The sequence below is a fragment of the Manis javanica genome, chromosome 8, assembly GCF_040802235.1.
Source record: "Manis javanica isolate MJ-LG chromosome 8, MJ_LKY, whole genome shotgun sequence".
Lineage (NCBI taxonomy): Eukaryota > Metazoa > Chordata > Mammalia > Pholidota > Manidae > Manis > Manis javanica.
Genome location: NC_133163.1, coordinates 8368765 through 8382555, shown reverse-complemented (window position 1 = coordinate 8382555; position 13791 = coordinate 8368765). Strand labels below are relative to the sequence as shown.

Genomic DNA, 13791 nt, shown 5'->3' with positions numbered 1-13791 from the left:
CAAATAATCCAATCAAAAAATGGGCAGAGGAGCTGAACAGACAGTTCTCTAAAGAAGAAATTCTGATGGCCAACAGACACATGAAAAGATGTTCCACATCGCTACTCATCAGAGAAATGCAAATTAAAACCACAATGAGGTATCACCTCACACCAGTAAGGATCACCGTCATCGAAAACACAAACAACAACAAATTTGGCAATGTTGTGGAGAAAGGGGAACCCTCCTGTACTGCTGGTGGGAATGTAAATTAGTTTAACCATTGTGGAAAGTAGTATGGAGGTTCCTCCAAATGCTCAAAATAGATACACCATTTGACCCAGAAATTCCACTTCTAGGAATTTACCTTAAGAATGCAGCACTCCAGTTTGAAAAAGACAGATGCACTCCTATGTTTATCGCTGCAGTATTTACAATAGCCAAGATATGGAAGCAACCTAAGTGTCAATCAGTAGATGAATGAATAAAGAAGAGGATGGTAGTATACACAATGGAATATTACTCAGCCATAACAAAAAAACCAGATCCTACCATTTGTAACAACATGGATGGAGCTTGAGGGTGTTATGATCAGTGAAATAAGCCAGGCGGCAAAAGACAAATACCAAATGATTTCACTCATATGTGGAGTATAAGAACAAAGGAAAACTGAAGGAACTTAACAGCAACAGAATCACAGAACTCAAGAATGGACTAATAGTTACCAAAGGGAAAAGGACTGGGGAGGATGGGTGGGACGGGAGGGACAAGAGCGGAGAAAATGAAAGGGGGCATTATGATTAGCATGTATAGTGTGTGTCGGGCACGGGGTGGGCTGTGCAACAGAGAAGACCAGTAGTGATTTTACAGCATCCTACTACGCTGATGGACAGTGACTGTGAAGGGGTATGTGGGGGGGACTTGGTGGAGCGAGCCTAGTAAACATAACGTTCTTCATGTAATTGTAGATTAATGATACCAAAATTTAAAAAAAGTGTATGATACAAAGTGGAGGTTTCTCAAATGGTTAGGCAGTTTTGAGGGCCAGTTTTTGATGTCAGTTTTTATGGCACTTCGTAATAATTATTTGATGATTGATAAAAATATGTTATTAACCAAGACATGAATGCAGTGGTGTTTATGTTAATTTGTATATTTTAATCATAGGATATGGTATATAAATTTGAAAATAGAACATTAATGTCAGGTCTCCATTTTCAGAGAATGCTCTGTGCTCATGTGTATCCCCCACTTTTTGTGATTAACACGGTAGCCTTGTATAACTATGCAGATTAAGGGAGTAGGAGGAAATGATCTGACATGAATTAATTGGTGTAAGATATATCTGATTCATATTTATTTAGTAAATTTAAATTGTTACTGAAAAATCTGAGTTAAAATTGAAACAATGCATAACTACACCAGGAAACATTGACTAGATGATATGTGCAGACCAGTGGCTGTTTGGAAACAAGCAGTATATACTTTCTGGAATTCTTAGGTCTGTGTTGATACCAGAAGACAAAATACGAAACACATTCTGGCAGTCACAGTACAAGCTAGAACCCAGTGGATTCTAGAAATAAACATTTTAATTATGGAACAGAATTTGCGGGAAAGAATTGCTACAGATCCTAGGTTCTTCCCTCTCCCTTACCTGGTTTTGCATGTTATTCAACATGTTAGTTTTTAATAATAATATTTGCTTCTTTAGAGTCCTTGTCTATTGTCTAATAAAGTTAGTATTTCAACAGGGAGAATAAAAGACAAGAATTGGTTTCACCAGAAAATAAATGAGTCAAATTAATTCCTAAAGCATTTAAAGCATGTCATCCTTTTCACAACTTATATTAAAATACAGTTGGTTGTAAAAATTTGTAATTTCTCTTAAGATAAAAAGACTTTTTTTCAGCATCACTGTTGAAGTGTTAACCTCTTACCAAAAATCTGTAACAAGCTTAGTGTGAATATAGTTCTTCATCCTACAAGTTATGTTTGTTTTGTTTATGTTAATGCCCTATGATCTGAGTTTTATTCATTGTGAGTCAGATTTGGGGACTTTTGTATTGGCAAGGTAGTATTTTTGTAGTATGCTTATTATCATTGCTTTCAAATAGCAGTGTAACAGATTTGGATTTCTTTTAGAGAAGTAAAATTTCTCAAAAGTTCACTATACAATTGACCTTTGAACAACGGGTTTGAATTGCATGGGTCCATTGATAACATGGGTTAGTTTTCAGTAAATATGTTGGAGATTTTTTTGGAGCTATGTGACAATTTGTAAAAGACATTTTTTTCCAGCTTCATTATAAAACTACATCGTATTATACGTATGCGAAATCTGTGTTAATCGACTATGTTATTGGTAAGGCTTCTGGTCAACAATGGGCGATTAGTAGTTAAGTTTTGGGAGAATCAAGTTAGATGTGAAATTTTGACTGCGCAGGGTGCCCCTAATCCCCTGTGTTGTTCAGGAGTCAACAGTATTCTGGATTGCATTTTCTCTAGCAATATTTGTTATGGATTCTTACTTTTAGTTTAGGTATTTCTTTTTTTTTTTTTAATTGAAATGTAGTTGGTTAAACAGTATTGGTTTCGAGTATGCAATATAGTGGTTCAGTTACACACATTATTAAATCCTCACCCCAACTAGTGCAGTTACTGTCTGTCAACATAGACAGATGTTACAAAACCATTGGCTGTAGATATTTAGATAGTGACAGAATTCTTGGAGTGGGAGCATAAATAAAGTTTTCTTTTTCGTTACTTGTTTTTGGTTATTTTTTGTTGTAAGACAAGTAAAAATGTCTTAAATGTAAAGGCTTTTGGGGCATGGCAGTGAGCAACTATGTTTAGAAATACATTATACTAAAACAGTTTTTCCAGTCATGCTAATTAGTTTCAAGCCGTGGAAATATTTGGCACTAATTTTATCCAATTTTGTTTGTAGTCCGGTTACAACACAGGGATCACAACAAACGCAGCCGCCACAGAAGCACTATGGCATTACCTCTCCTATCAGCTTAGCAGCCCCCAAGGAGACGGATTGTCTTCTCACACAGAAACTAATTGAGACTCTGAAGCCCTTTGGGGTTTTTGAAGAGGAAGAGGAACTGCAGCGCAGGTGAAGACACATACACACCTGTGTCTACATACGTTTGTTTGTTTTTTAACTTACAACTTTATTAACATAATAAACTAATGTGGTATTCTTTACTCAGAAAGTCAGAATTATTCTTACAAATCATGTATCTTTTTCAGACACGAGTGAGACTTAGAAAAAATTTTTCTATGTAGAATTTTATTCCCTTCATTTTGATTTTTGATACTTTGGTTATTACAGTCTGGAATTGTTAGGAGAAAGGGGAATGCCTAACCCGGTGTAACAGCCTACATATAGCTAAGTACTATGACTTTCTGATAATGTAAAACTGGTTAAAATTTAGGAAGCCACCTATTGAAAACTGACTTTGATTTTAATTAGTAATGATCTGGAATAACAAGCAACTTGAAACTTCATTGATATTTGCTCTGTCCAACAGGATTTTAATTTTGGGAAAACTAAATAACCTGGTGAAAGAGTGGATACGAGAAATCAGTGAAAGCAAGGTAAGGTAACTTACTGTACATGAAATAATTTGCCAATTGAACATAGCAGTTGTCTTATATAACCTGTTCCTATTTGAGTGGATTTAGAGTCCTTATTGCAGAGTCCTTTTTAGACTACTAAGAACAGAATTTACATTTGTTTTTAGTTAACTGAAAGAAAAAACAACTAAATTTGGTTGCAGCATTTCAAAGCTGAAACTCAGTAATTACTTATGTACTTCACAGGCATAGTAGGTATTTCCCTAAAAAGGTGCTTTAAAAATGTATATTAAACATGTATATTAAATATTTGAGAATCTAGTTACCTTTTCAGGAATCCTACAACAGTGAACACTTTTTAGGTTTTCAGGTATTAGACTCTCAAACCGAGTATTTGTTTAGTTTTCTTCTTTATAATGACATTCTGAGTTCCTAATACTTTATTATGAAACATCATATATACAACTGATGATTCCATGACTGGGCTTCTAGTAAAGGAAATTTAATCTTAGGATTGTGTTTAGAATTCATTTGGCCCATTTAAAAAATTCCATAAAAGTGGTACTTTTTCAAGGGTAGTACAGAATACATATTTAGATTGTAATAAAAATAAAAAATTGGTAAAGAACCTAGGTTAGAAGAAACTTGAGAGAATGGTATCAGTGTAGAAAAAAATAACTTAAAGTCTTCTGATTTTAGTTAATTTTATAATTTTGTTTACTTTAAACTGTGTATTTCAAGAAGCTGATTAAAACTTTAAAGATGAGAGTATTCTAAATAAGGGACTGTGTACTGCATGTTTCTCACTGATAGAGTTGCTGATAAAAATGGGATTTTTGAAAAGGAAGTTCTTGTTGAGCTGAGCTGAAGATGTGCAAGCTTAATTATTTTTTACTCATTTGTTGAACTTAGTGTTTCCTTAACTTTGTGTAGGAAACATAGCTTTTTTTGCTTTAATGGCTTTTTCTTAGTTGTTTAAAACCATAGCCAGTTAGACAAGGCCAGAACTTCTGTTTATTGAATGTGCTCAACAAGAGTGCTGTTGCACTTACAGTTTTGCGTCAGGTACTTATGTACATAGTTTCTTTAAACAGTAATTCTTGAAACAATTCTTTGTGCTGGTTTTCCTGAGGGTAAGAAAAATTGTTCAGTTTCCTATTAAAATTTGTCACTGTCTTTCTTTGCAGCCTAATTTTACAGGACGAAGTTGGTTAGAGACTGGGACTGAAGAAGTTAGGCTTCATAAGTTTTGATCTTTTGTTACCTGCCTTTTGTAGAGAGGATTTCTTTTCCGCGTGGTTATTTCTCTGACTTTTATACAGAATTCCTTGGTGTTGACACTACTGTTATTTTTGGGCCAAATAATTATTTTTTAGGGTTCCTGTCCTGTAGGCTGTCAAGATACTAAGCAGCATCCGTGGCCTATTTCTACGAGATGCATTCATTGCTCTTGCCCCATCTCCCAAAATTGTGACAGAATGTCTCCAGCCATTGCCATGTTTCCTAAGGGGCAGAATCATCCCTGGTTGAGAACCACTGATTTATCGTGTAGTTACAATTAACTTAAACATATTGGGGGAGAATTATATAAAATTCGAATTTTACTTCAGCTTTCTGGTATGTTTGCCTTCTAATATTCAGAGACTTAACAAAACAAAGATACTGCAATTGGAAAATGTTTTTCCGTCACCCAAATTAAGAAATCTTAATTTCTGGGTTTAAGTCACTGTAATAGGTATGAACACACTAATGTCTAAAAAAAGCACACTAATGCAGGCACCACTAGTCATCTCTGTCGGTTTCACTTTAATTTAACTGAAATTAAATAGTTCTTGAACCACATGAGCCACATTTCAAGTGCATAATAGTGAAGCATAGCTAGCAGCAACTATATTAGAGAGTTCTGTTAGAGTGTGCTCATTCAAAAGGTTTGTGTGTTACACTAGACGTGTCTGCAAATCATTATTCTCAGGCAGTTCCTTGCTAACTTCCTTTGTAGGCTTATTTCTGCACACATCTTGCAGTCTTAATTTAAATAACCAGGCCAACTTTGTGAGTTCTTAAATTATTTAAATAGAGGAAGACAAAGGCCTTGCCTATTTTGGAAAAATACTGTACATATAGATTCTGTTTTCTGTGATGGCTAAACATGCACTTAAAAAAACAAGGGATCCCTGAATCTTTACAATTTATTTTTAGAGTTTTGCGGTATGAATTAGCACTTGATTTATGTTGTGGGTGAGGGGGGAGGTGTGGTCTCTTTTGTATTCTGGTACTGCCTAAGACTTTACTATACCGAGGAATTAGAAGGTAAAGAGAAGTATTGACCTAGCCCACATTAAAATTGTTTTTTTGTTCGGAGGGACCTCGTCCTTTCCTCTAGGACCGTTAAGTATTCACCATAGTTCTGCACAGTAGTGCCAGGGTCAGGGAGATGATTTTTAGGTGCTTTTCTTTTTCCGTCTTCCTGATGTTTCGACTCTGAGAAACCAGTCCGTTAAGTTTAGTTCTGTGTAAAATCACCCACCTAAAGCTTTTCAGAAATCTTAAAAAACTGAACTATTATGTTGAAGTATTGGCCTTAAAGTCACTTTTGTGTGGTAAACTTAAACTATACTGTAGGCTATTTGGTATAATCACTGAATATAATCTTTTAAGCAGTCAGAATATGTGTTTTTGTTATACTCTAACATTCATGATATATGCAGCACCTTTGTTGTGAGTAAAGTCTCTGATTCTAACACTGCTTCTGTGGAATTAATCTCTACCATAGTCCTTTATATAGCAGTTCCTAGAAATGTGGCAAAATTCTAGAGTAGTATGAGTTCTTCACTAAAGAACACTTATTAAAAGTTGAAATTTGCTTTAATTTCAAGTTTATCTGTGAAGGTCTAGTGTTTTGCAGCGTCAGTAGAATTTGTTTACTTTCTGTAAATTTGCACTGAAATCTTGTTTTTTTCCTGTAATGTACAGTGTTGTTTGAAATAGTTTTCTTTATGCTCCATTGGCAAAATAGTGACTTTTTGTTTATTTCAACAGAATCTTCCACAATCTGTAATTGAAAATGTTGGAGGAAAAATTTTTACATTTGGATCATACAGATTAGGAGTGCATACAAAAGGTAAATACTGATTTATCTTGAGAAGGAATACTTTATTTCTTAAAAATAATGATGACACGTCCATTTCAGTTACTTGTGTATCGTACAGCTTAGGTGTGAAGAGAGAGTACTTAAAGGACCTAAGTTGGTGAGAAGATGTAAAATGATGCCTTCTAAACCTGCACTGTCCAGTGTAGTACTAATTTAAACATAGTTCCTCACTAGAAGTAGAAACATTTTAAATGATGATTAGTCGTATGTGGCTAGTGGCTACCGTCTGGCAACATGCAGATATAGAACGCTTTTCCCATTGGAGAGTTCTTTTGAATAGTGCAGCTCTTAGAGTCAATCCCTCTACCTGAAGAATGTCAGTCTGGAAATCAGAACAAAAATGAATTACATCTTTTAACAAAACTTAATGGATTTTCTTTTCCCTATGCTTTTATTATAGTTGTAAAATATAGTTAAGCAGAAAACAAACACCCAAAAATGTGTTATCTGCAGCCATTAATGGTAATCGTTAGCAGTATTTTCTTATTTACACTTGGTAGTAGTTTTCTCCTCCATGCAAATAAATGCACAATAAAAACATTACCAAGGCAGAGAACATGTATTGAGCTCTTATCTCTGAGCGCTGAGCCAGGAAGCTTTGTCTTCATTATCTTATTCTTCAGTATTCTTATTCTCATGTAACAAATAGGAGTCTGAGTCTTAGAGAAGCAGTAAAGCTTGAACAGTTTCTCCCAGATACCTCTTGTCATAACTAGGATTCTTAACTTGGGCAGTCTGAGGCTGTACTTCTCAAACACTAACCACTGGCCTCTGTTAAAAGTGTTCACCAGTGTGGCATTCTTGGTTCTGGCACCCTTCTCCCCTTCTGCTGCTGCTCTATGCCAGTAGTAATGCTTTTGTTCGCTTTTGATGTGTCCTGTGCCATTTTACACTCTTCGTCTCCTTCTTGAATATGCTGAGTATACTGAGTATACTGGCCTTCAGAGCAGTGCCTCAGCTATTGAATCTTCTGGGAAAATGACTATGTTGACCTGATTTCACACTGATCTCGTGCTTTTATGATTCCAGTTACTCATTTTCACCATTTCTTTTGTGGTTTCCCTATGTGTTAAGTGCTGGCCTCTTGTCGAGCACTAAATCAGTAACAGATCTCTTACAAGGTCTGCTCTTTGAATTCTTGCCAATGGTCCTTCTTAAAGTTTATTCTGTAGGTCTCATTTAGGGGCCAGGTAGGAGCCTATATGCACCAGTCACATAATGTATTGGAAGAAAACTATATATATGTGTGTGTGTGTATATATATATACACACATATATAGATAGATAGATACTTTTTAATTTTTTTGATAATAAACATGGCTGTGACTAATAACATCAAGATGTGTGCATTCTTGAATCCCTCTGCACCATAAAAGTCCTATGTGAGTCCCCTTTCTGTGACTCCCAGTTTACCTGGGCCACTACGAATACAGTACAGGAAAAAGCATCCCATCAATTAGAATTGCATTTTTCCTGTACTGACTGGTATTTTTTTAAGGGGAGGGATTCATTTTTTATTAACGGATTTTCAACATTAAATATTGCCATGATAAGATGCAAAATAATTTTCTTGTAATACTAATTTTTAGTGGTTCATGGGCTTAATTTTTTTTAGGTGCCGATATTGATGCGTTGTGTGTTGCACCAAGACATGTTGATCGAAGTGACTTTTTCACCTCATTCTATGATAAGTTGAAATTACAGGAAGAAGTAAAAGATTTAAGAGTGCGTAAATGTTTGGGGTGAAAGGGGAGGAGCTATAAAAATTAGTTTAGTTAATTGAGTGAATTTTATGGTATAGCTATCATTGATTGAACGTTTGTAATTTGCCAGACTCTGTTAAAGTGCTTAATGTGTATGCTTGGATTTTATTCTTTAAGCCTAAAATCATAATTCTGTAACCTAGTATACAGAGTAGGAAATGAGGCAGACAAAATAAATGTTAAGCAGTTTGGCCATGATCACATATCTGACTGGCAGAAATCAAAGATTTGAACCTAAGTTTGTCTGATTCAAGAGCCTAGTATCTTAAATAGGTGCTGAGAACTTCATCTGTGTCAGGCATTGTGATATATTATGTTTAAGTGATTTCAAATATCCATTTAGAACTACTAAAGCTAGGGTAGGTCTAATGTTAGTTTAAGAGACCCTTAACTTGTTTAATTTTCTTACAGGCTGTTGAAGAGGCATTTGTACCAGTTATCAAACTGTGTTTTGATGGGATAGAGGTAAGGTGTAGGTCAAATAGACAGTTCTTGCTATGTGTCATTTTGATCAGTGTAGGTTAAAAACTTGATATATTTTAAAGCTTTAATAATTAGTGAGTTGGTGTGGTACTAATAAAATCTTTTTTTAATGTTAGTGATTGATTGTTGTAGGGTATACCATTCTTAGTATTTTTTAAAGGAGCCTAGTAAAATTATGGCCTAAAATGTAGACAGAAGTAATGAAATATTGACTATGAAATGCTGCTACAAAACACTTTACTTGGTAGTTTTTCTACATGCATATTTTGTATACTTTTAGTCTCATTAAGGCAATAACATGATACGTTTTGGTAGATGGACATTTGCCTAGAGTTTAAGTTAAGTATTTAAGAAGTTGAGAAGAAATTATGACCTGATATTTTCTGATATAAGGAGCTTTATGAGTTCAAATTCTCAATGTGACGTGCATTTCTCTTGGCTGCTTTCAATGTGTGTAGTGAAAGTAATTGGAACAAAGTTGACAGTGAAACAACTTTAGTGGTAGTTACCTTCTGCTGTGCATAATGGTGCTGGAAAGTCACTGATCGTAATAGTGAAGATGATAAAATTTTGATAACTGGAAAAATAACTAAAACTTCATTTTTTGTGAATAGGTGGTTTCTGTAATTACAACATAAGATGCCCAACTCTTCTATGAAAAATCGATTGACTAACCTTAACAAGTAGACGTAACATGTTAAATTTTGGTGAAGTTCTTTGTAAACTTTTTAGTAAAGTAAAGATTATCAGGTTCAGGCAGATGTATTGTAAATGTTTACCTAAATATAAAACAACCTGTAAGGTAATGCTCCATTTTCCCAAGGGGTACTTGAAATATTTAATGTATTAGTTTTCTGTCCATGTATGAAGTAATGCTATTTTAGTTTTCTATCCGTATATGAAATAATGCTATTTTAGGGAATATCTTTCCATTTCAATACTTTGTGAAGTAATTTTATCCTAAATTTTGTTTTAATGTTGTTGTCATATCTGAGTTGCATTTTGAATTACCTGTTTTTGTAAACATGATCTGTATTTCTGTCTAAACTGGGGGAGATTCTGGACTTGGAATCTGTTTCTTTGGAAAAGTTAATGCTACACCATAATACTTGTAAAAGTTTGCAGATCCTTTTCTGTTCTGTGGGTGCATGTTAAAATGATCTTTCACGGTTAGCTCTTAAAATACTGCTTCTTAAGGTGATCTTAAACAAAACGCTTGTTTCTAGCAGCATTCAGAGTTTTGGAACCATGAAATTACCCTTAGGACTAATTACCAAATCTGTGCTGTCTTTGCCTTCCCATCTTTCCTTGAAAAAAAGAAGAAAATTTTTTTTGTCTGTTGCATTTGATTAGACTTAAGACTTAGGTGGTGCATTGTTTTTGTTTTGTTTCTGTGAGTCAAAACTAAGTTGGAGAAACGTACTGTAGTATTATAGATATGTAAGTTCTTAAATATAAGGAGCCCCCTTTTTACTGACAGTTGATTTGGGCTAATGTAAGGATAGTGGCCTTATATTTGGACACCTTTTAGTATAGAATTAATTCACTGTTCATATAGGTGGAGTAGTAAATAGTTACAGTAATCCAGTGTATGCATTTAGCAAATTTAATGAGTCCTATAGATGTATTTAATAAACTTAGTAAACCAAACTTAGTATGATTACAGTGACAAGAAGATATTTATACAAGTTCTGTTTCATATTATCATTTTTTGATATTATCTGATTAAAGCACTATATAAATATTGTTTGCACATTGGAGGCATTGTCACATTCATAATTGACAATAAAATTCTGGCTTTAGGGAGTATTTCTTTTTTAAAGAAATGTCTTAAAATGTCTATAGTTTGACACATACAGAATGTTGAATTCTGTTTTTGTTTTAGATTGATATTTTGTTTGCAAGATTAGCACTACAGACTATTCCAGAAGACTTGGACTTACGAGATGACAGTCTGCTTAAAAATTTAGATATAAGATGCATACGAAGTCTTAACGGTATGTCAAAACCCTTTTTGTATTGTAGCAGTTTCTTCCTAATGTGAAGTAGTTTTCAGCTTATTTTATAATGAAGCTTTTTATATGCATACTGTTTATCCATAGTGAGTCAGGTAAAATGTGCTTTACTTAATAGACAATGGGGAAGGGTATCTGGTAATTTATTTTACTTATTGGTATCTTGCACTGTTATTTCTTTCTTCCTGGGACAGTTTATAAGAGTGTTTGACATTTGTACTCTACCACTGGTGATGTAGGTTTCACTGTGTAACCCTTATTCAATTTTGATCGTGATGTCCTTTGTAATGGGACCAACTGTTGTGTTTAAAGGGGTTACTTTTAAACACTTTTGTATTAGCATTTCTTGTTACCATGGTCTTGAAGAACAATTCTTGGACACTTAAGTGGACCAAACCCTCCTCAGTATATCTGGTCTGGAAGAAGCTTTAGTTATGGGTTGAAAGTTTGGCATTAGGCAGATTACAGTTCGCATTCTTTGGTTATTGGTATTTGTGATAGGAGATAAAGGTTTTAGATTTTTTTGTATTTGCCTCTTTATTGAATTAACATTATTGATTCTACTGGATAAGTTTTTATTTAATTTGACATCAGTCTTGGAAAATTTTAAAGAAATACTATCATTAAACTTTGGATGATTTAATGCTCTGTTTTTTCACTCCTGTTAATCAGGTTGCAGGGTAACCGATGAAATTTTACATCTAGTACCAAACATTGACAACTTCAGGTTAACTCTGAGAGCTGTCAAACTGTGGGCCAAACGTGAGTTCAGCATTTGTTGGCTAGCTTATTGAAAATGTTTAAATTTTTGTTCAACACTAACTTCTCTTTTTGCTTTTCCCTTATCAACAGGCCACAACATCTATTCCAATATATTAGGTTTCCTCGGTGGTGTTTCCTGGGCTATGCTAGTAGCAAGAACTTGCCAGCTTTATCCAAATGCAATAGCATCAACCCTTGTACATAAATTTTTCTTGGTATTTTCTAAATGGTATGTGTTTAGATTATATTAAAATAAAATTGATTGTAGACACTGAAGTTTAGTCTTATTTCTATGACATTTCTGCAGTTGGTTTCAGATTCAAATTTAAGTTCCTGATGTAGCCATTTAGGTAGCTGTGGGGAGATCACATGGTGTATAAAATGGCAAACCTAAATTCCATTCTTTACCCCTAGCTTTCCCAGGATAGTAAGGCAGGTGTTATTTGTATTTCCATGTGTAAAGTTATCCTCTAAATAAATTCTGAGTTTTAAATGTAATGTCTGCTAAAAGTCCAGTGAGTTGATAGGTTGGGATGTCAGTTTCAGGAATTTAGGATAAAACATATATACCACGTTTTTTGTCTTTGAATTCTTCTAAGTCTGTAGGCCATTAGTTTTTTGTGATCATTTTTTTTGCTTTCAGCTGCCCAATTATCTTTGGTAAAATACTAAAAATGTAATTGTATTTGAAGAGCTTTTAAGAATAAGTGCTTGAAAAAAAAAGTGATTTATCAGCCCATTGAGATTAGTCATTAACCTACGAGAGACTTTTTTAAAAGCTCCCTCATTTCAGCATATTCACATTTGTCAACCATCATTTCTTTTAAGAAAAGTGAGATGAAAGATTATTGCCATTTCCTATGAGTTGCTTTGGCCCACAGGTTAGGGTTCTTAGTTTTTAATCAGATCGATCTTCGTAATTTGTTTTCCCGCCCTATACCTGCCAACCCTTGTACCTCTTCCTTCTGAAGAAAGATACCTTTTCTAGTGATTTTATAAAAATTGGAGTTACTGGAGACAGTTTGTAATTAGAACTGTGCTACACTTTTCAATACACATTCTGCTACTTACAGATTTGATAGCACTTAATAATACATAATTAGATTTGATGAGATTGACTAAAGAATATTTGAATTTTTCTAATGCTACACATACACAGCAAATAAGACCCCTTAAGAAGCTAACCTTGATATTAAAGGTGGCAGATGTTTTCCAATTTTCAATCTCTTCTATAAAGGACTATAGTAGCTAACTCATAGAATGCGTCTTGAAAACAATGTATTCACGTCATGAAGTTTTATTACACATATTCACGTTAGGACTTTTAAGTCATGAGATAAAAATTTTCCTAGTCAATTTTTAAAATTATTCATACTCCTTTGCATGTAATGAGTTACATTTTCATCCTCAGTTGTCTTTGGATGGAGCTAATATAAAGACAGGATTTTTGTCTTTCAGAAGGGGTTTATGCTGTTCAAGGTTGAGGTGAACACATCAGATGTCTTGGGAGAGTACTTATAATTTAAATAGTGCTTTTAACAGTTCTTTGGGAGGCAGAGATATTTGACTTCAGTCTGAGAAAGCTACCAAGTGGTTAAGTTAATTTCAGAGTTAGAGGAAAAGTATTTTGAGTAGTCTAATGTCAACAAAAAGGAATAAAATTAATATATACCAGAGAACAAAATGAATGAGGAAGGATCACATTCACAAATGCTGTATGTTTAACAAAATACGTTTAGATGGTAATATCCAATAGTCTTATCAAGTGCTACAATCTTTTTAAACAGGGAATGGCCAAATCCAGTGCTATTGAAACAGCCTGAAGAATGCAATCTTAATTTGCCTGTATGGGACCCAAGGGTTAGTGTATTATTTTTTCCCCTACAAATTCACACTGTGCAATAACAAGTAAAAATCATCTGCATAAACTTCAGGGAGACTTCCCTTCCTTTTACATATGAGTGGACATGTCCGTTATCACACTTCTTTTAGATAACCTCAACTATAATTGTCCTCTGATGTGAGAAGCATAATTATGTACCCTGTAAAC

The 13791-nt window shown here is 34.2% G+C and overlaps 1 protein-coding gene across 2 annotated transcripts in view; it reads left to right on the top strand.

The window, feature by feature from the left end:
• PAPOLA (poly(A) polymerase alpha) overlaps window positions 1-13791 on the top strand; it is a 76678-nt gene that overhangs the window by 26775 nt on the left and 36112 nt on the right. For both annotated transcript variants that reach the window (XM_073241888.1, XM_073241887.1), the window contains exons 2-10: window positions 2930-3103; window positions 3522-3588; window positions 6607-6688; window positions 8334-8443; window positions 8893-8946; window positions 10850-10961; window positions 11652-11741; window positions 11832-11970; window positions 13529-13601. In XM_073241888.1, coding sequence (XP_073097989.1) covers window positions 2930-3103; window positions 3522-3588; window positions 6607-6688; window positions 8334-8443; window positions 8893-8946; window positions 10850-10961; window positions 11652-11741; window positions 11832-11970; window positions 13529-13601 — 901 coding nt within the window. The remainder of the gene's footprint in view (window positions 1-2929; window positions 3104-3521; window positions 3589-6606; window positions 6689-8333; window positions 8444-8892; window positions 8947-10849; window positions 10962-11651; window positions 11742-11831; window positions 11971-13528; window positions 13602-13791) is intronic.